The sequence below is a fragment of the Trifolium pratense genome, linkage group LG3 (genome assembly GCF_020283565.1).
Source record: "Trifolium pratense cultivar HEN17-A07 linkage group LG3, ARS_RC_1.1, whole genome shotgun sequence".
Classification (NCBI taxonomy): Eukaryota; Viridiplantae; Streptophyta; class Magnoliopsida; order Fabales; family Fabaceae; genus Trifolium; species Trifolium pratense.
In genome coordinates, this window is record NC_060061.1 from 53775068 (window position 1) to 53796429 (window position 21362).

General features: G+C 34.2%; 2 protein-coding genes across 2 annotated transcripts; both read left to right on the forward strand.

Moving 5' to 3' along the window:
- The first annotated feature begins 162 nt into the window (after positions 1-162).
- Positions 163-4257, forward strand: LOC123915415. Its single transcript, XM_045966529.1, has 11 exons — positions 163-225; positions 502-525; positions 580-668; positions 976-1055; positions 1341-1379; positions 1492-1693; positions 1802-1863; positions 1992-2092; positions 2434-2488; positions 3262-3318; positions 3772-4257. The coding sequence occupies exons 1-11, from the start codon at positions 163-165 to the stop codon at positions 3945-3947; spliced, it is 948 nt and encodes a 315-aa protein (XP_045822485.1). The 3' UTR covers positions 3948-4257.
- Positions 4258-6843: 2586 nt separating this feature from the next.
- Positions 6844-21088, forward strand: LOC123916189 (probable cellulose synthase A catalytic subunit 6 [UDP-forming]). Its single transcript, XM_045967577.1, has 13 exons — positions 6844-7020; positions 7866-8067; positions 8807-8919; positions 9244-9500; positions 9734-10000; positions 10274-10619; positions 17015-17152; positions 17255-17380; positions 17536-17748; positions 17905-18190; positions 18302-18495; positions 19127-19477; positions 20007-21088. Exons 1-13 carry the CDS (start codon positions 6940-6942, stop codon positions 20604-20606), a joined length of 3174 nt encoding a protein of 1057 aa, XP_045823533.1. The 5' UTR covers positions 6844-6939; the 3' UTR covers positions 20607-21088.
- Positions 21089-21362: the final 274 nt, after the last annotated feature.

Consider the following 21362-nt stretch of genomic DNA (forward strand, 5'->3'; position numbering starts at 1 on the left):
TTTTCCTTCTTTGTTCTGTCGATTCCCTTTTTCTTCTTTGTTCTGTTGCGTTTCTCATTCCTTTTCCTGTTTTGTTTTGATACATTTAATGCCTTTTCGATTTCCTTTTTGATCTCCTTTTCAATTTCCTTTGTCTTCTTTCGCGTTCAATTTGCTACATGGATGGGTTTGGGTAAGCTTTTCGCCCACTTGCTTGTTTTACGTTCGTCTGGATTCAGCGGAAAGGTATTTGTCGGAATACTTTCCATTTTGTGACGGATGCAGGCTGAAAGGGATTTGGCAGAAGGTTTGCTTTTGTGCTTGATTTGTCTCGTTTCCAATTTGTTTTGCCCATATGTATCGGTTTTGATTTCTTTCTCCTTCATTCCGTCTCGCTCTCTCTTTTGTGGTGGTTGTTCTTTTTCGTTTTTGTATTCTCTCAAATGGCTGGTAGGTTTAATTTCTTCATTAATCTAAATCCCAATTGAATATTGATTGTTTTTCCCCTGTTTCATTCTACAGGTTCTTGCCAGATTTGTTTCATCGGTTTGTTATGACCTGATTTGTTCTTCATATTTATTTTATTTCTAATTTTTACAGTTTTATTGTGTGTTCATTACTCTCATATTTCTTCATGTTCGCCCTGTTTTTGCAGAGGAGTTTATGTCCGACCTATTTGTGCATACAAGGTGAGTTTTGCTTAACAACCATTCTCTTTTAAGGTTGCTGTTTTGATTGTTTTTATCATGTGATCAAAGCATTCTTACCATGCTTTAGAATTTGTCAACCCTGTTTTCTTAATTTTCAGACTGCAGTTAACAGTATGTTTCTTAATCATGTTTTCATTTTGTTCATAGTATTCATATTTGTGGAATATTTATTTACTTTCATACATCTTTTGCATGACTTGTTTGTGCTGTTGATTCGAATTTGTTCTTTCTGTAGCCTTTCTATTTTGTGTTGGTTGGTTTGTGTTTCTTTTTTTATTTTTTTCAGTGACAATCGAGTTGTGCTTTTGCCTCCGATGAACGGTTGTGGCAACGACGAGTCTCTTCCTTCCGGCGACAGCCGATTGTGTATGTGAGTGGATAAACTGATAATTTACTTTCTGAATTTGTTTATAAAAAATCAAGTTTTTGACCCTTGAATGTTTTATTTATTTGTCACCATTTGGGCTAAAATCAACCAAAATAGTAGGCAACTTTAAAGAATATTGCACACACTAATCAACTGAGGTTATTATTTCTTCATATTCATCAAGGGAGATATTAACTCAGGTAGTGCTAAATTCTAATGGTTTATTTGTTATCAATTTATTGTTGCTTCATGATGAGTGTTTATTATGCTTTGTTTCAGCTGAATTTACTTTGACGAATCTCTACGCAACAAGCTATGTGAAGGTATATTTTTTTTTTTTTTTTGTAGAAGTGTGAGGGTATCTTTCTTTCTGTGGTACTTATTACTGAATCAGTCATTATTCGACCCTGGATTGAAGTTTTGTAATGTATGTAGGCAATGCTGCTCTATCATATGCGGAGCTCCAACAAACAAGGCAGAACTACACAGTGGCTAAAGAGATTTATCAGCATGTTTTAGAAGGAGCCAGTGAACTTGAAAAGAGTGGCAATGTATACTTAGGAGGTGGTAACCTGAACATGGAGGGTTTAATGATGCAGGCCATGTGTGGTTTAGGACAACTTGGATCACATTTGAGGTAGGCTTAATTTTTCTTTTTATGGTTTTCCTTACCATGTGTTGCTTTTTAAACTTTTCACGTCATCATACTCTATATATCACTAATAAATAATAATTTCTGTTTTAGTAACTTCCGTAAGGCCGAGGAGCATTTGACAAAGGCATTAGCCAAGGCAGAGCTTATCTATGGTGACTTGTTTATTCTTTTGACCTGTTACTGTTACCTTATCTCAATTTAAAAAATTCATACTGCATTATAATTGAGCCTGGTCATGGCGTATTGTTCCTAATATCTTGTGGTTTTGTATTTGTTGAAGGTGAAACACATCCCAAGGTCGGTGTTATCTTAACAGGTATGGCTCTTATGTATAGGCGTAAAGCAATTGAGGAGAAATCAAGTTCGCTTGTGGTTCAAGAGGTTAGAACTCTTTGAATGTTGACTACTTGAGTTTTTAACTAATAGAATTTGTTAATAACATGCAGCGATAGTGAAAGCCCCATTTTGTTTTATGATTTTTTTTCAAAAAAAATATCTAAGGATTACTGATTAGTAATAAGTTGTTATGGTTTGGGAACAAAGGGTCGTGTCTCTTCTCTGAGTAGCTTTGGCTCTGGGGTTACAAGGGTTTACTTCTTTCTGTAATACTTAGCATGTCTCACCTGAACTTTTTAGCATTGCCATGCTTCTTTTGATGCACCTCCTATATAGTGTTTTTCTTGCAAATCAATTAGTAATTGTACCATGAAAATCATTGACAGGGTCTCTACAATAAAGTTGCAAAAATTTTGAAGTTTCCAGCAGCTGAATCTGAAGGTAATATTGTTATGCCGCTTGGTTCCCTTTTGTCCATGTATTATCTATATTTATGAGATATGTACACAATGAATCAGGGTTATCAATTGTATTCTATAGCAGCAGTGCATTATGGCTGCTGGCCGTGGCCGCTTATAGATTTCAGATAGCAGAATGTTATTTATACTGTACTGTTGTAATTCATGGCCACAACCATGTCCATTTTTGCCGCTTTTGTGACTTTTCAACTCTAATTTTGACATTTTCGCCATTCCCTGGCATTTGGTGTCAGACAATTTGAAACTGTTCTCAACTACACATACTTCTTAGTTCCTTCGTTACTCACATCGATCATACTCCTCTTTTGAAACTTGCTTGTCTTTTTCGTTAACCCTCTATTCTTGCTCTACTACACACTCACTCATTGTTCTGTCTTTCTAGACCAGATTGTTAGTTATGAATATCTTTAATTTTGGGAAACCTTTATTCTTGAGAGCATTTATTTGCATAAAGCATAAAGCATAAACTAATCAATAGGTTTTCGTTTGGTTCTGGATCTCTCTTGTTAGTTAGGCCTATAGATCTCTCTTGTTAGTTAGACCTATAGTTTTTATGATTTCTCTGTCTCAAACTACTCGACCATTTTTGTAGCATCTCTAACTATTATGGGTCTTCTTCACACATGTCCACACCACCTAAGATGAGCTTTCCATTTTTTCTACAATGGGAGCTATCTCAACTTTTTCTCTACCATTTATTTCATTCAGGATTGAAACCTAACTTTCTTTGTGTAGGTACTGATGCTGCTGCACCATCGGTTAAGAGAAATGATATAGTGGCTCTTGCAAGCGGTATGATGAATTCTTTGATCCTTTATAATTTATGATGAATGTGTTATCGACGGGTGATAATTATGCATGTCACAATGAATATACGAATTAAATGGTGATTTCTTAAATAAGTATAACTTCTCTTTCATGAATGTGTTCATCAAATGGTAACAATTATAGCCACTACAGATCAATATATTGCTTATTGTATGTGGTATAGGAGAAATGCTTAAGTCGAAATTGCTTACTATAGGTACTTTCATTTAAATTGAAATCCTGGTGGCTTAATCAGTTCATATTTTGATGCTGCATGATGAATGGAAAATTTTAAATTCATCGCTCTGTGTATAACATTGTCCATGAAAGTGATTATATTTATGAGGCGTTCAATTTTAAGGCTCATTCTGTGCATGCTGGTAACTTAATCCTGACGAGTCCTATATATTTATATTAATTAGTTGCTCAATATTATAGGTGGATTAGCTGAAGTACTCAATGTCCAAGAAAATAGACGGAGTGAAGGAGAAAAGATGAAGAAGTTGTCCGAGTCCTTATGGAAAAACAGCAGGATGTCTCTGGATGATTTTCTAGGAAATACAGAAGCAAACATAAGTCCAGTTGTTGATGCTCGTATTTCCAGGCTTCTGTAAATTGATTCATCTTCTGCTGCTGTAGGTTTAGGTTGAACTAATGATAAATGAAAAAAATGTTATGATGACAAGACACGTAAAGTGATGATTGTGGTGAAGCATTAGATGAATTCTTTATGGTAGTAACATAACACTATCCATTGTTGGATATATTAGTACTTTAATCAATGGATTAGGTTTAGTATTGGGAACTTATTCAAACTTGAAATTTGAAACTTTCAGATGAAGTTCCTCTTGTTCTAATAATATTGATGCAAAATGACAATTAAGACACTGTGTCCAGTAAAATTGTTAAGATTCTTTTTCTTCATATTTGTCCAAAGATGTATTGGAGGGTGTTTGCTTCTTAAAATCTATTAAGTCAATTATTTTACTTTTTATCAGGAACTATCTGACTCTAATGGTATTGATAATCTAATGGACAAAAGATCCCTTGGTTATGCATATAGGAGTCGAGAAGGAGATGTCGAACGGACTCTAAAGACGTCGAAACAGGAGTAGGTGGCAAGTTTGTGGACTAAATGCTGTTTGGTTCTCAATGTAGGCATATTCAGAAATATTTTTGCCTTTTCATTGATCAAAGTTTGCTTTTTATTCGGGAATTAGAAGTCTGGACTAAACCCAATAGTGAAAAATATCACCCAATGTATAGATCTTCTCTAAACTATTTTAAAGAAAATTAGCTCTTCCCATTTTCTTTGGTAACTAGAGTGGCCTTTTTGGTTAAAGCTTCTACACAGTATATGATGGTGCATGCATCTTTTTTCCGAATATGACATTGTATACTATTGTACTGTTGCACTTTCTATATGACATCATATTTTAAGAGACCGATTAGGTTTATGTTGTGATTACAAAAGGGAAAACATTTAAAATTCAAATAACCAATATATTTGCAACGAAAATTTTACTTCTCAGATCAACTTCTTGAAAAGAAAAAAAAAAAGAAATTATAGGGAAAAAAATTATCTTATATTCACAAACTTAATTTTTTTTTTTTATTTTGCTTTATACGAATAACGGGCTACATGTGTCCCATATGGGCTAGCCCGTATTTTAAACTGAATTTTATGATCGGGCTAAAAGCCATAAAAAAGAATCGGGCTAATATTTTAAGGTTCAAACTCTATATATATTCGGGTTTGGCAAGACAGCCAAACAAGTTAGTCCATTTTAACAGCTCTACATCAAAAAACAAAAATTGTGTATTTTTTTAATAAGAAATTGTGTATTTTCTTTATTATAGTTGCAAAACAAATTATAGTCAATAATTATTAAAAAATATTGTGTATTTTCTTTACTACGTGTCTCTTAAATATGATTAGTCAATAAGGATGAAAATTTGACCCATCCACAGTGGGCACCCGGAAAAAATACCCGCAACGAGTAGAGTAAAACCCACATTTGGATACATGCATTGGTATGAGTAATTACCCATAAAAATGAGCGGGTATGAGTGCGGGTATGTATATCAATTTATTTTATATCCCACCACATACCCACGTACCCACATAATATATATATAGGCACAAACCTAAATAAAATGTATTTAGGCACACACACAAAAAATCAACACATTAAATGAAAAATAATATAGTCACATCAATCATATTATTTTAATTCATTTTCATTTTTTTTTGTGAGTGTCTCTAACACCATGACATTTATATTTGTGCCTATAGTAGCATTTCCCCTTTCTTGATGGGAAAAGCTAAATTTGTGAAGAATGATGAGGAATAACAAAGTCAAATATGTGGGTTGGACTTCTTAGCATTTGTGAGTTGGATTAAAAATACTCAAATAGCTACACTTACTGTTTGAAGACATTGTAGTCCATAACTTCCATGTAGTTGGTTGGGAAGTAGCGTAGTACTAGAAATTTTGAAGTTCCATCAAGAATTATGAAACAATTAGATATTATATTTTAATAATCAAAAACAATCATATGTCATTGTAGGGTAATTAGTTTAGTTTTTATTTTAACTTTTTGGGGATTTATTTTGCCTTATACGGATAACGGGCTACCCGTGTCCCCCGTGGGCTAGCCCGTATTTTAAACTGAATTTTCGGATCGGGCTAAAAGCCATAAAAAAAAATCGGACTAATATTTTAGGGTTCAAACTCTACATATTCGGGTTTGACGAGCAAGCCGAACGAGTTAGTCCATTTTAACAGCGCTACCTCAAAGAACAAAAATTGTGCCTTTTTTTAATAAGAAAATGTGTATTTTCATTATTATAGTTGCTAAACAAATTATAGATAATAATTATTAAAAAATATTGTATATTCTATTTACTTGTCTATTAAGTCTTATTAGTCAATATATTTATCATAAAATAATTGGGATCTCATGTTGAAGATTTCCTGATTTATTACACATAAATATTTTCAACAATGCATCATAGTTTTAGCCTAATTTTTTATCTCCCAAGGTTTTAATATTAGTATTATAAAAATTTGATTTTAAGTTTAATACACCCGTGCGAAGCACGGGTAAAACCCTAGTTAATATCATAGCTACAAAATGACACAGATACAAGACATGTGGAAAGTTAATTTTTCCTTTAACTTTTACTTTTTCCTTTTAGATTGGATATGATGACATATAGGCTTTGTTGGCGGAGTTATAAATGAATAAAATTAGGAAGCAGATGTGTGACAAATGCAACAAAAATAGGACGGAGAAAGTGAGGGATATGAAAAATATAAAATAGAAGAAAAGAATATAGTTAATTGGAATATTAATAATTAGTTGCAACATTATGTTTGTTTTTATTATTGGTAATAAAAGGAATAAGGGTGCTTTTTTCTAGTTCAAGTAAAGTACATTTATGTATCTTCCTTAAGTTTAAAGGCAAAGAATTTGTATAAATATATGGTGAACATGAAACACTATTATATTGCATACTACTAGTGTGATTATAAATATAATGGTACTATAAGGTAGTGGTTGCATATATGATTATTCAGCTATATAGCTTGTAACAAATTTATGGAAACCAATTTGGGGTTAGTTGTTAGCTCTCACAACAGCAATGAATTCATTATCATACGTCAAGATGGTGACTTTGGTGTAAGTATTCACAACTCTCTCTTTTTTTTATCATAATCATCTCTTGCATATATACATAAACTCTAAGTTTAAAGTCCATAGGTAAATTAGAAGAAACAAATGATTTTTTTTTTAAGCACGAAGAAACAAATGAAATTAACTTTTAATTTTAGCGTCTCTAACATTTAACGATGGAGTTATACACAAAATTTATGTTATCTTTCGCCGCTAATTTAATTTTGTTATATAATTTAGTGTTATACTCAATCTTTTTCCTTTACCCACTAGCGCAAGAAATGCATAGTGAGCATTACAATCACCAAAACACAATGTTGGTTACCTTAAGTCCTTAACCAACAATCCATTGTTTCTACTCCAAATAATCTACTAATAGATTTGAAAGCAATTTTAGTTTCTTCATTTTTATCGAATTTGCAATTTCAATTCTCATATTTTATTTTTTTGGAATTTAGTCTCTATACGTACTCTTTTATTGAATTTGGTCGGCGAACTTTTGAATTACATTTTTAGATTATTTTTTGTTACAACTTTTGGACTATTTTTTAGGTTTTTTGACCAAAAAGGGCCAAAGTGCAACAAATCGAGGACTAAAAGTGTAATTTAAAATTCAAAGACTAATTTAAGAAAAAAATAATGTGCGGAGACCAAATCTTTGAAAAATATAATAAATATACCAAAATTGTGAATTTGAGAAAATATGATGAAGACCAAAACTTTATTTAACCTTAAATATATGCATTGACATATATAGAGAAAAAAAAAATTAGAGCAACAAAAGGATATATACTTGCATTAACATAACATAGCTAATATATGTGATGATTTGATATTGTTTATGTAAACAGAGGAGAGAATTACAAGAGTTAGATGGTGATACTCATACATGCACACTATGTGGAGAAGACATTGGGATTAATGCAGATGGTGATCCTTTTGTGGCTTGCAATGAGTGTGCATTTCCAGTTTGTAGAAATTGTTATGAGTATGAAAGAAGGGAGGGAAGCCAAGTTTGTCCTCAATGCAAAACCAGATTTAAACGTCTCAAGGGTATGCACATATTTAAAAATATATTTTAATTATCATTGTAATATTAATTGTTATGGTCAAATATTTGTGTCAAAAAAAATATTATGGTCAAATATTATTGAAATTTTAAATTGTTTTTAATCTCTCCTACCATTTTTATGAGTATTTTTTTGGGAAAATCATTTGTTTCTAAATATTAGTTTATTTTTTTAATAAAAGAAATAGTTATTCTTTAAATTACCTTTTGTAAATTAACACTATTGAATATTTTGGAATATATATGAGAAGTCAAACTAACTAAATATATTACCTATTTTTTAATACATGTGAAACTAAAAAAGTGCTTCAAAAAAAGGAAGAATATATATGAAGTACTAAAATAATTTAATACTTCATTATAAAGTCTTTTGAAAACAAATCATCTAAATTATATCGATACAATAGGGAAAGACGTCTCCGTGAGCTTAGCTTAATTGGCAGTGACATCACATTGCAGAGACAGAATTCGAACTCCGGACACTCCATTTACTCATCTTAGTGGAATTTATAGTCATTAGACTACTTGACAAAAGAAAATATGGAAAGACAAATGTTAACTAAGTAATGGATTACTAAAACACTTATTAATGTGGAAGTGGAACACTTAATAATGTGGAAGTGGAACAAAAACAAATGATAAAATTAACCACCAAAAATATGAAATGGGAGGTGTGCTCCTTTTGTTTCTCAATTGACTTGGTGTGTTGTATGAGTATTGAAGGGTGTGCTAGAGTTGAAAGAGATGAAGAGGAGGATGACATTGATGATTTGGAGAATGAATTTGATTTTGATGGACAAAATGAACAAGATATGCAAATCCCCATGTCTCCTGAGGTAACTAATATGCTTCAAAATTTATAGTTTTTGTTCTAGCATTATTGTTGTATTATTTACAAAATAAGTGTTGTTTTAGCAACAATTTTTCTATTTCAATAGTCTACAAATTTTAGTTTAACTAGTAAAGATGTCGAAATTGGTAGGTCAGACACTATCATCAGAATTCCAATGACTTGACATTTTGTCTATGTACTAAAAAATAATTCAAAATATGTGTCATTTTACTTCTTCAATACAACATTAATTTTTTGGTACATAATACTTTCTAGTCTAGTCATTAAATCTCACTATGCATTTTTCATGCATGCACAATTGGAACAGGAGGAGGAACTATCTGAACAGCATCATGCTATAGTTCCTTTAAATTCAACCATGAGAAAAGAGATAACTTTGTTGCAAGCAAGACCAATGGATCCTTCCAAGGACCTAGCTGCTTATGGCTATGGAAGTGTTGCTTGGAAAGAAAGGATGGAAATATGGAAGCAAAGACAGAGCAAACTTGGTAATATGAGAAAAGAAAATTATGATGATAATGAAGACTTGGATAAGGATGTGGATGATGACAATGAATTACCTTTGTAAGTATCACTCTAAAACGAATATGGCACGAATATTGTCACGTCGATGCCAATAATAATTTGACAAAATAACATATATGATTCAATATGATCATATGTGTCAGGGTCGTGTCGGTGTCAGTCTGTCAGACACTAGGACACGCCTAGTCTTTGTGCTTCATAGAATGTTATAAATGGTATGGTTTAATATTGTATTCTTATGAGATTTTGCATTTTGTTGTGGTAATAATCAGAATGGATGAATCAAGGCAACCATTGTCAAGGAAGATAGCAATTCCATCAAGTCAAATAAATCCTTACCGTATGATCATAATTTTAAGACTAATTGTTGTTGGCTTCTTCTTTCACTATAGAATTATGCATCCAGTAGACAATGCTTATGCTTTGTGGCTTGTCTCAGTAATTTGTGAGATTTGGTTTACTCTTTCATGGATTCTTGATCAGTTCTCAAAGTGGTTTCCTGTCATCAGAGAAACCTATCTTGACAGACTTTCATTAAGGCAAGTAATAATCTACAAATTAAATAGCTTGGTTATTATATTATAATGTGTTGCATTTTTCACTTAATTAGAAACTAAATAAAACATTTTGATGTTTCCGTGAGCTTAGCTCAGTTAGTTAGGACATAACACTTTATAGACAGGAGTCGAGGTTCAAACCTCGGACACTCCACTTATTTTGATACTTGAAATTATAAGTTTAATCCTGAAACGTATTCTATCATGTCTCTCTAGTTAATTTTTATGCTTATCAACATTTTCCTTGTCACATAGGTATGAAAAGGAAGGTGAACCTTCACAACTTTGTCCAATTGATATTTTTGTGACTACAACCGATCCAATAAAAGAACCTCCACTAGTGACTGCAAACTCAGTTCTCTCAATTCTATCTATAGATTATCCTGCTGAAAAGGTTTCATGTTATGTTTCTGATGATGGAGCTGCAATGTTAACATTTGAGGCTTTATCTGAAACTTCTGAATTTGCAAGGAAATGGATTCCTTTCTGTAAGAAGTTCAACATTGAACCTAGAGCTCCAGAATGGTATTTTGCTGAGAAAATAAACTATCTAAAAGATAAGGTGCATTCATCATTTGTTAAAGAGAGAAGAGCAATGAAGGTAAAGATTTATCTATCTCTTGGTTTAATATACTATAAAATTTAGAGTTGTGTTATTTCGTCGCATAATTTTTACATCAAATTGAATGGCTAACGCATTTCAAATGCGGTTTGTTTAGGACATTATTAACTAAACTTTTCAAATGTATATTTGAACACAAAACCGTTATTAATGAATGTGAACACCTAGAAATTATATGTATATATACTTGAATACATTTGGATGATTAGTAGATATATGGATATTTGAACATCTGAAAATTGTGATTAACGAGATCCAAAACCGTTAGTTAAATGTGTTCAGTTGATTGTTAATGAGTCGCGTCACTTTGTTATTGTTGGGTCATCACGAGGGGGCAGCCGGGGATCATCCACATTGGGCTTAAGAACAACTTTACAAGTGAGTTTGGACACCACACTCTTACCCAAAACCTTAAGGTGTTAGGTTTATGGGTCATCTCACTTATAAAGTGTTCAACCTCCACTTTTCTAAGCAATGTGGGACTTAACCACTCACACTTGCCACAACAATCTCCCCCTCAAGTGTGAGTCCATTCACTCTTGGATATGCTCCCCCTCAAGCGGAAGCTTTCTTCATCCTACACTTGTACCGCCGTAAGCCACACTGCTCCACGGGACTCGCCGCCTGACCACCTTTGTCAGGAAGACTTTCGATACAAGGAGCCAGTTCAACCCTTCGTCGAACCATCGGCTCTGATACCACTGTTGGGTCATCACGAGGGGGCAGCCGGGGATCATCCACATTGGGCTTAAGAACAACTTTACAAGTGAGTTTGGACACCACACTCTTACCCAAAACCTTAAGGTGTTAGGTTTATGGGTCATCTCACTTATAAAGTGTTCAACCTCCACTTTTCTAAGCAATGTGGGACTTAACCACTCACACTTGCCACAACAATATTTGTTGGGTTTTGGGCTCCCTTCCTATGTGGAGAAAAGTCCAATTTTATTAGCCCATTATGTCTCACTTATATAAGTGGAGAGTGGTCATACTAGGGTTATGATGTGAGTAAATTTTGTGAGAGAACAACCTTCAAAAAGAGAGAAAAGAAGAGAGAAAACAATTCCCGTTTTTCTCAAACCAGTCCCACTAAAACTTCGATTCCCGATTCGTTAACCGTTGGATATCTCTCAAATTTGGAGGGCAGGTTCGCAACTCCAGAGGCTATCTTTTGACCGTTCGGATCGTCGAAACAAGGTCTGGTTCGTGAGATATTCAGTCCGCAATACAGCAGGTGTTTTGGGTATTTTCATCTTCTTGTTCTTGTTTTGTAAGCTTTAGTGCTTTGTTGTGTAATTGGTTGTTAGCACTTATTTGTGCCTCACTTGGAGACTCTTTTGTACCCTTATTTGATTATAGTGGAGCTATTTCTTTGGTCTGGACGACCCGTGGTTTTTTACTCTCACATCGAGGGTTTTCCACGTTAAAATTCCGGTGTCTTTATTTTGCTTTATTGTCTGCCATATTATTTGTTGTTGATCCTCAAGGTTCTTACAAGTTTGGGGAATTTTATTTCCGCTGCGTATTGCTCGTTATTATTATTATTGTGCTAATTCCCCATCAGAGTGGTATCAGAGCTCTTGGTTAAGGGCAATTTTACTTGTTTGAAAGATGGAGTCAAATACAAATATGAAGATGGTATTGTTGAATGGGTCTAATTACCATTTGTGGAAGGGCAAGATGAAAGACTTGTTATTTGTGAAGAAATTGCACTTACCGGTATTTAGTTCCGCAAAGCCGAAATCTATGTCTGATGAAGAATGGGAGTTTGAACATCAACAGGTATGTGGTTTTATTCGTCAATATGTTGAAGATAATATTTATAATCATATTGCTAATGAGATACATGCAAAAACTTTGTGGGAGAAGTTAGAGTCCTTGTATGCCTCTAAATCAGGGAATAATAAATTGTTCTTGTTGAATAGCTTCATAAGTTTGAAGTATAAGGAGGGGACTTCTATTTCAGATCACTTGAGTGAATTTCAGGGGCTCCTTGATCAGATGTCAGGAATGGGTATTAAATTTGAAGATGAACTTTTGGGACTATTTCTATTGCTATCTTTACCAGAGTCTTGGGAGACGTTTCGGGTTTCTATTACAAGTTCTGCTCCTAAAGGTGTTGTTTCTTTGGAAACGGCTAAGGGTGGTATTCTTAATGAGGAGATGAGAAGGAAGGCACAAGGTACTTCATCTCAATCCGAGGTACTTGTCACTGAAAATAGGGGGAGAAGTCAGAAGAAAGAACCGAAGGGTGGTAGAGAGAATAGCAGAAGCAAGTCCAAAGGGCGATACAAGAATATGGAGTGTAATTATTGTCATAAATCAGGGCACATACAAAAGTACTGTTATCAGTGGAGAAAAGATAACAAAGGCAAGAAGGGTAAGCAGAAACAAAGAGATCGTGAAGATCATGATGATGATCGTGTTACTACTGCTATCAATGATGATCTTGTTATTCTCCGTGATCATGAGTCCATTAATCTTGTATCAGATGAGAGCATGTGGATTGTTGACAGTGGTGCTACATTGCATGTTACACCGAGGAAGGAGTTCTTCACATCTTATACTTCCGGTGACTTTGGAGGGTTGAAGATGGGTAATGATGGTGTAGCTAAGGTAATTGGTGTTGGTGATATTTGCTTGCAAACCAACATGGGAATGCAATTGTTGCTTAGAGATGTCAAACATGCTCCGGATGTTCGTTTTAATTTGATCTCTGTGCATATGCTTGATGATTGTGGTTATGATAATCATTTTGGTTCTGGAAAGTGGAAACTCAGTAAAGGTAACTTGGTTGTGGCTAGAGGGGAGAAAACTTCTAAACTGTATTGGACAAAAGCTTTGGTTGCTAGAGACAGTGTGAATGTTATCGACATGAAAGCATCTTTGTGGCACCGAAGGCTTAGTCATATTAGTGAAAAGGGGCTGAATGTTTTAGCCAAAAAGGATGTGCTTCCAGGATTAAAGAATGCAGATTTGGAGAAGTGTTCTCATTGCATGACTGGTAAACAGACTAGAGTATCCTTCAAGAAGCATCCTCCCTCAAGAAAGTCAGAGTTGCTTCAATTGGTGCATTCTGATGTTTGTGGTCCATTAAAGGTAAAATCTTTTAGTGGTGCACTTTATTTTGTTACTTTTATTGATGACTGTTCCAGGAAACTATGGGTATATGCTATAAAGACAAAAGACCAAGTGTTGGAGAAATTCAAAGAATTTCATGCTTTGGTTGAGAGGCAATCAGGTAAGAAGCTGAAATGTGTTCGTTCTGATAATGGTGGTGAGTATTGTGGTCCCTTTGATGTCTATTGTAAGCAGCAGGGTATTGCACATGAAAAGACTCCTCCTAAAACTCCTCAGTTGAATGGTTTAGCAGAGAGGATGAATCGAACACTTGTTGAGAGAGTTAGATGTATGCTCTCTGAAGCTAAGTTGCCTCAACATTATTGGGGTGAAGCACTGTACACGGCGGTGCATGTTATTAATCTCACTCCTACTGTTGTTTTGAACAGTGAAGTTCCAGACAAAATTTGGTTTGGTAAGAATGTCAAATATGATCATTTGAGAGTCTTTGGTTGTAAGGCTTTTGTGCATGTTCCAAAGGATGAAAGATCCAAGTTGGATGCAAAGTCAAAACAATGTATCTTCATCGGCTATGGGCAGGATGAGTTTGGTTACAAGTTTTATGATCCTATAGGGAATAAACTTATCAGAAGCCGCGATGTTGTGTTCATGGAAGACCAAACTATTGAAGACATCGATAAGGTGGAGAAAACTACACCCGAGAAAGATGTTAGTTTGTCTAATATTGATCCAGTTCGGTTGCCTGTTCATAATCTGGATACTATTGGTGGTGATGTTCAAAATGGTGAGCCACATGATTATGTTGATGATCAACAACTTGGAGAAGAGGTATATATCCCAGCTGATAATGATGAGGAGAATGATATGTCACAGGATGAGAATCTTGGTGAAGCTCCAGAATCATCTCAAGTTCAACTTAGGAGGTCCAACAGACAGAGACAACCTTCTACAAGGTATAATTCTGATGAGTATGTGACTTTGACTGATGAGGGTGAACCTGAGTATTTTCAAGAAGCCATGGAAAGTGATGAAAATCAAAAGTGGTTGGATGCAATGAATGATGAGATGAAATCATTGCATGATAATCACACTTATGATTTAGTGAAGTTGCCTAAAGGCAAAAGGGCTTTGGAAAATAGGTGGATATATAGAGTCAAACATGAGAGTAACTCTGAGTCCCCAAGGTATAAAGCCAGATTGGTAGTGAAAGGTTTTCGTCAAAGAAAGGGTGTTGATTTTAATGAAATTTTCTCACCTGTTGTGAAGATGTCATCAATTAGAACCGTGTTGGGTTTGGCTGCTACTCTTGATCTAGAGGTTGAGCAAATGGATGTGAAAACGGCTTTCCTTCATGGTGATTTGGAGGAAGAGATCTACATGAAGCAACCCGATGGTTTTCAAGTTAAAGGCAAAGAAGACTATGTGTGTAGATTGAGAAAGAGCCTATATGGGTTGAAGCAAGCTCCAAGGCAGTGGTACAAGAAGTTTGAGTCTGTTATGTCTGAACAAGGATACAAGAAGACTACTTCAGATCATTGCGTCTTTGTTAGAAAATTTTCTAACGATGACTTCATTATCCTGTTGTTATATGTTGATGATATGCTTATTGTAGGGAAAAATATTTCTAACATTGACAGGTTAAAGAAGCAGTTGGGCGAGTCATTTGCCATGAAAGACATGGGAGAAGCTAAACAGATTCTTGGCATAAGAATCACGCGTGACAGAAAGGAGAAGAAACTTTGGATGTCACAAGAACACTATATCAAAAGAGTGCTGCAGAGATTCCAGATGGAAAATTCTAAGGCGGTAAGCACTCCTCTTGCTACTCATTTCAAGCTGAGTTCGAAACAAAGTCCTTCAAATGAAGATGAAACATTTGATATGAAACGTGTTCCTTATGCGTCTGCTGTGGGTAGTTTGATGTATGCAATGGTGTGTACAAGACCAGATATAGCACATGCTGTTGGTACAGTCAGTAGATTTTTGTCAAATCCAGGTAGAGAGCATTGGAATGCTGTAAAATGGGTTTTAAGGTATCTTCGTGGTACTACTTGTATGAGACTTTGCTTTGGGGGAGATAAGCCTACTTTGGAAGGGTACTCTGACTCAGATATGGCTGGCGACATTGATTCTAGGAAGTCTACTTCGGGCTACATGATTAAGTTTGCAGGGGGAGCTGTAGCTTGGCAGTCCAGATTGCAAAAGTGTGTAGCATTGTCTACTACAGAGGCAGAGTTCATTGCCATTACCGAAGCATGCAAAGAGTTGCTATGGTTGAAGAAATTCTTGCAGGAGCTTGGTTTTGTTCAAGACAAATATGTGTTATTTGTTGATAGCCAAAGTGCTATTCATCTTGGTAAGAATCCGACTTTTCATAATAGGTCCAAACATATTGATGTAAGGTATCACTGGATACGTGATGTTTTGGATGCTAAGCTGTTGGAACTAGTTAAGGTTCATACGGATGATAATGGTTCAGATATGATGACCAAGACGTTACCAAGGGGAAAATTTGAAGCATGTTGTGATATCGCCGGTTTGGCGATTTCCTCCACATAGTTGTGAGGGGGAGATTTGTTGGGTTTTGGGCTCCCTTCCTATGTGGAGAAAAGTCCAATTTTATTAGCCCATTATGTCTCACTTATATAAGTGGAGAGTGGTCATACTAGGGTTATGATGTGAGTAAATTTTGTGAGAGAACAACCTTCAAAAAGAGAGAAAAGAAGAGAGAAAACAATTCCCGTTTTTCTCAAACCAGTCCCACTAAAACTTCGATTCCCGATTCGTTAACCGTTGGATATCTCTCAAATTTGGAGGGCAGGTTCGCAACTCCAGAGGCTATCTTTTGACCGTTCGGATCGTCGAAACAAGGTCTGGTTCGTGAGATATTCAGTCCGCAATACAGCAGGTGTTTTGGGTATTTTCATCTTCTTGTTCTTGTTTTGTAAGCTTTAGTGCTTTGTTGTGTAATTGGTTGTTAGCACTTATTTGTGCCTCACTTGGAGACTCTTTTGTACCCTTATTTGATTATAGTGGAGCTATTTCTTTGGTCTGGACGACCCGTGGTTTTTTACTCTCACATCGAGGGTTTTCCACGTTAAAATTCCGGTGTCTTTATTTTGCTTTATTGTCTGCCATATTATTTGTTGTTGATCCTCAAGGTTCTTACAAGTTTGGGGAATTTTATTTCCGCTGCGTATTGCTCGTTATTATTATTATTGTGCTAATTCCCCATCAGTTATATATATTCATTAATCATATTATATGTTAAAAAATTATTGATCATAATGCAGAGAGAATATGAAGAATTTAGAGTTAGAATTAATTCTCTAGTTGCAAAAGCTAAGAAGGTTCCAGAAGAAGGGTGGACAATGCAAGATGGGACACCATGGCCTGGAAATGATATTTGTGACCATCCTGGAATGATACAAGTCAGTCATATATATACATTACTCTAATATTTGTGATTAAACTTTATAATATATGGCCATTTTTACACAACCTTTTGATGATAAATGTCAATATTTTCTCAGGTTTTCTTAGGTGAAAATGGGGGATGTGACATGGATGGAAATATATTACCACGTTTGGTATATGTTTCTAGAGAAAAGAGGCCTAGCTTCAATCACCAAAGAAAAGCAGGAGCTCTAAATGCATTGGTAAGAAATACATAGCGCGCCCGACAAAAAACACTATTATAATGTCAATGTCAATTTTTTGATAGCACTTTGTCTAATTAAAATCGCTATTAAATAGGCGCTATTAAATATCAAAATTGTAGTAGTGAATCCATTGTGACATTTCTATCAAACAGGTTAGAGTGTCTGCAGTGCTTTCAAATGCACCTTTTGTGTTGAACTTAGACTATAATCATTACATCAACAATAGCAAGGCTATAAGAGAAGCAATGTGTTTCATGATGGATCCATTATTAGGAAAAAGGGTTTGCTATGTTCAATTCTCTCAAAGGTTTGATGGTATTAATAGTAGTGACCAATATGCCAATCAAACAAATACATTTGCTGATGTAAGTAAACTCTTCTCTCACACTCAAACAATAACCAGATTAGGCGGTCCAGTGAGCCAGATACCGGAGACAGTGGTTTAGTCTTGAGATTTTTTATTTTTTTTGGATTTTAGTTATGAATGAAAATTCTAATAAGATAATTGTCTACCTTTATAGATAAACATGAAAGGTTTGGATGGTATTCAAGGACCTACATATGTTGGAACAGGATGTGTATTTAGAAGACAAGCATTTTATGGTTTTGATGCTCCAAAGAAAAAGAAGTCACCAAACAAGACATGTAATTGTTGGCTAAAGTGTTGTTGTTTTGGATTGTGTTGCATGGGAAAGAGGAAGAAGAACAAGAAGTTGAAGAAATCTAAATCTAAATCTAAGCTTGAGCTAACGGACATTAGTCATAGAAAAGTACATTCTGAATCATCTATTGATGGGAGTACTATAGGTAATTTTTCTAATAAACATGTATGTAATAATAATCTTATGAAATAAGAACATAGATGATATTATAAATACATCACTCATTTAATCTAAACTTAAAAAACCTCAAATGTAGGAAATGAAGATATCTTGGCACCAATCTCAAGTCAAAAGTTTGTCAAGAAATTTGGCCAATCTCCTATTTTCATTGCATCTACTCAATTGGTTGATGGTGAGACAGTAAAGCATGGTAGCCTTGCTTCTCAACTTACAGAATCCATACATGTCATTAGTTGTGGCTATGAAGAGAAAACAGAATGGGGAAAAGAGGTAAATAAAATGCTTATGAAAATACAGTGAAAAAACAGCTTACTGACAGACATATCAGAAGTTATTTCCATAATCTCTCTAAAACAATGTCACAAGTGTTTATGCTAGTAAAATAAGTGTACGTAAGTGCTTAATTAAGTTGTTTATCCAAACTTGGATTTAACTTAGCACTTGTAGCATAAGAGTTTATCATATAATTGGTTATTTATAAGCTATTATTATAACAGAAGATAAAATAAAGTCAAACTAACTTCGTATGCTATCTTGAAAAGCTTATGAAAATAAGCTGAAAGCAACTTTTGCACTTGTAATACGTTGTTTTCATAATCACTCTCAAATAGTCTCAGAAGTAATTATTGAGAGAGAATTGAGTGATTCTTCATTATTTGATCACTTAAGGAAGAAGAGTGTGATACAAGGCTTCTCATACTCAAGCCAGTGTCCACTATGGAATCAAACTAACTGCATAACTTGTGATACAAGTAAATTTCTTAAGCTATTTTAACAATTATGCTAGTAAAATATGTTTAAATAAGTCAATCCAAACAAGTCCTATATATAAGATTCTCTATTTGAGTTGAAACCATGAAATTTTAGCTCAATAATTAAAATTTATTTTTCATGATTTCAGGTTGGATGGATCTATGGTTCAGTTACAGAAGATATCTTAACAGGTTTCAAAATGCATTGTCATGGATGGAGATCTATATATTGTATTCCTGAAAGAACAGCATTTAAAGTATCTTCACCAAATAACTTTTCTAATGGTTTACAACAAGTCTTTCAATGGGCCCTTGGATCCATTGACATATTCATGAGTAAACACTGTCCTATTTGGTATGGATATAAAGGAGGATTAAAGATGTTAGAGAGAATCTCTTACATAAATGCTATTGTATATCCATGGACATCAATACCTTTGGTGGCATATTGTACTCTTCCTGCTGTTTGCTTGCTTACTGGAAAATTTATCATTCCTGAGGTATGGAGTCTTTTATTAGTGCAAAAAAACTATTAAGTTTTCTAATTTATTATTAGGTTGATATATACTTTGATCAAATAAATTAAGGTCTCGGGTTCGAGACTTGAATATAGAAAGAAGAAAAAAAAAACGTAGTTGGGACGAGACACCTGACTAAAGGTAGCAATTAGGTTTTTCAACAAAAATTTTAGCCATCAATAAAACTGGTGGATACTTCGAATCTATACTACTAGCAATTAGGTTTTACATTTGATAAAGATGGTGTATTTCTAGTTCTTACTACACATTAAAATCATGTATTTTGTTGAATATATAGATTAAAAGGTGAATTTTTCGGTACACATCTTATTTGGATATGTACCTGTACACCGCTGAGATAGATAATTCTGATAGGTTCACAGATAGTTGACCTGTCTGAATTATCCATCTCATAGATGTACCCTGGTACATATTCAAATAAGATGTGTAGTGGAGTGTTCTCCGACAAAGTTGTCTATGCTTATCAATATTATTTTTGTTTCCATTGCAGCTAGGTAATACAGCTGGAATGTGGTTTATTTCACTTTTCATTTGCATTTTCACAACAAGTGTACTAGAGATGAGGTGGAGTGGAGTAACAATTGATGAATGGTGGAGAAATGAGCAATTTTGGGTAATTGGAGGTGTATCAGCAAATATATATGCTGTATTTGTAGGTCTATTCAAGGTCTTAACAGGTGTAAATAGCAATTTCATTGCAACATCAAAATCAACAAGAGAAGATGATGAAGACAAGGAACATAATGAGATGATGTTTGGTTTAAAGTGGACAACATTACTAATCATACCAACAACGTTACTTATATTAAACATAATTGCTATGATTGCTGGATTATCACATGCAATTAACAATGGTTTTGAATCATGGGGTCCATTATTTGGGAAACTAATGTTTTCCTCGTGGGTGATTGTTCACTTGTATCCTTTCCTTAAGGGTATGACTGGAAGGAATAATAGGACTCCTACCATTGTTCTTGTTTGGTCAATCTTGCTTGCATCTTTCTTCTCTGTTTTGTGGGTCAAAATTGATCCATTTTTACCTAAGTCAAATGGACCAATTTTAGAAGAATGTGGATTGGATTGCAATTAGCTTCAACATTTGGTGGTTTGTGATACTAATATAGCAGTAGACAAAGAGATCGGACTCAAGTGATTAATGAGTTCTCTTTAGGACTAATTATTTGGGAGAACTATGAGTTCAAATTTCTGTGAAGAATAATTCTTGACAAAACTTTACTTAGCTCCTGATCGAACTCCAGATTATCAGGTCTCCTTGCTCTGAAAATCAGAAAGTTAACGACATAAAAAGATAAAATTAGATATTGCTTGACTGTGGATTATAGGAAAGACTGTATAACTTATTTGTAATGAATGATATACTTGATTCTTAGAATAAAATTTTGGATTTGCAAAACATTTACCACTGGATTATATGGTAAATTTATGTATTATATTTGAAACTAGGTATGCTGCAAACATATTCAATAAGTTATTTGCTAATTGTCAATACTCGATAAGATTACTTGGTTATAAGAAGGTTTGAGCACCATTCAGTTATTGTTCACTAAAAAATGATTTTGCTAAAATAACATTTATTTATTTTTACTGATAAAATAATATTTAATTAATAACTCAGTGTATTAAAAAGTCCATTTGCTTATGTTGTGTCTTGCAACAATCATTCACGACCTAAAATGTTCGAGCTATTAAGTGGCAATATAAATTCAAGAACTGTTTGTAGAAATTAAAAAAATAAAAAACTATATAGTTCTATAAAGTAAAATTTAATCTATAATTATAATCAATTAATCTATTTCCCGGAACACCACAAAATTTGATATGTTGT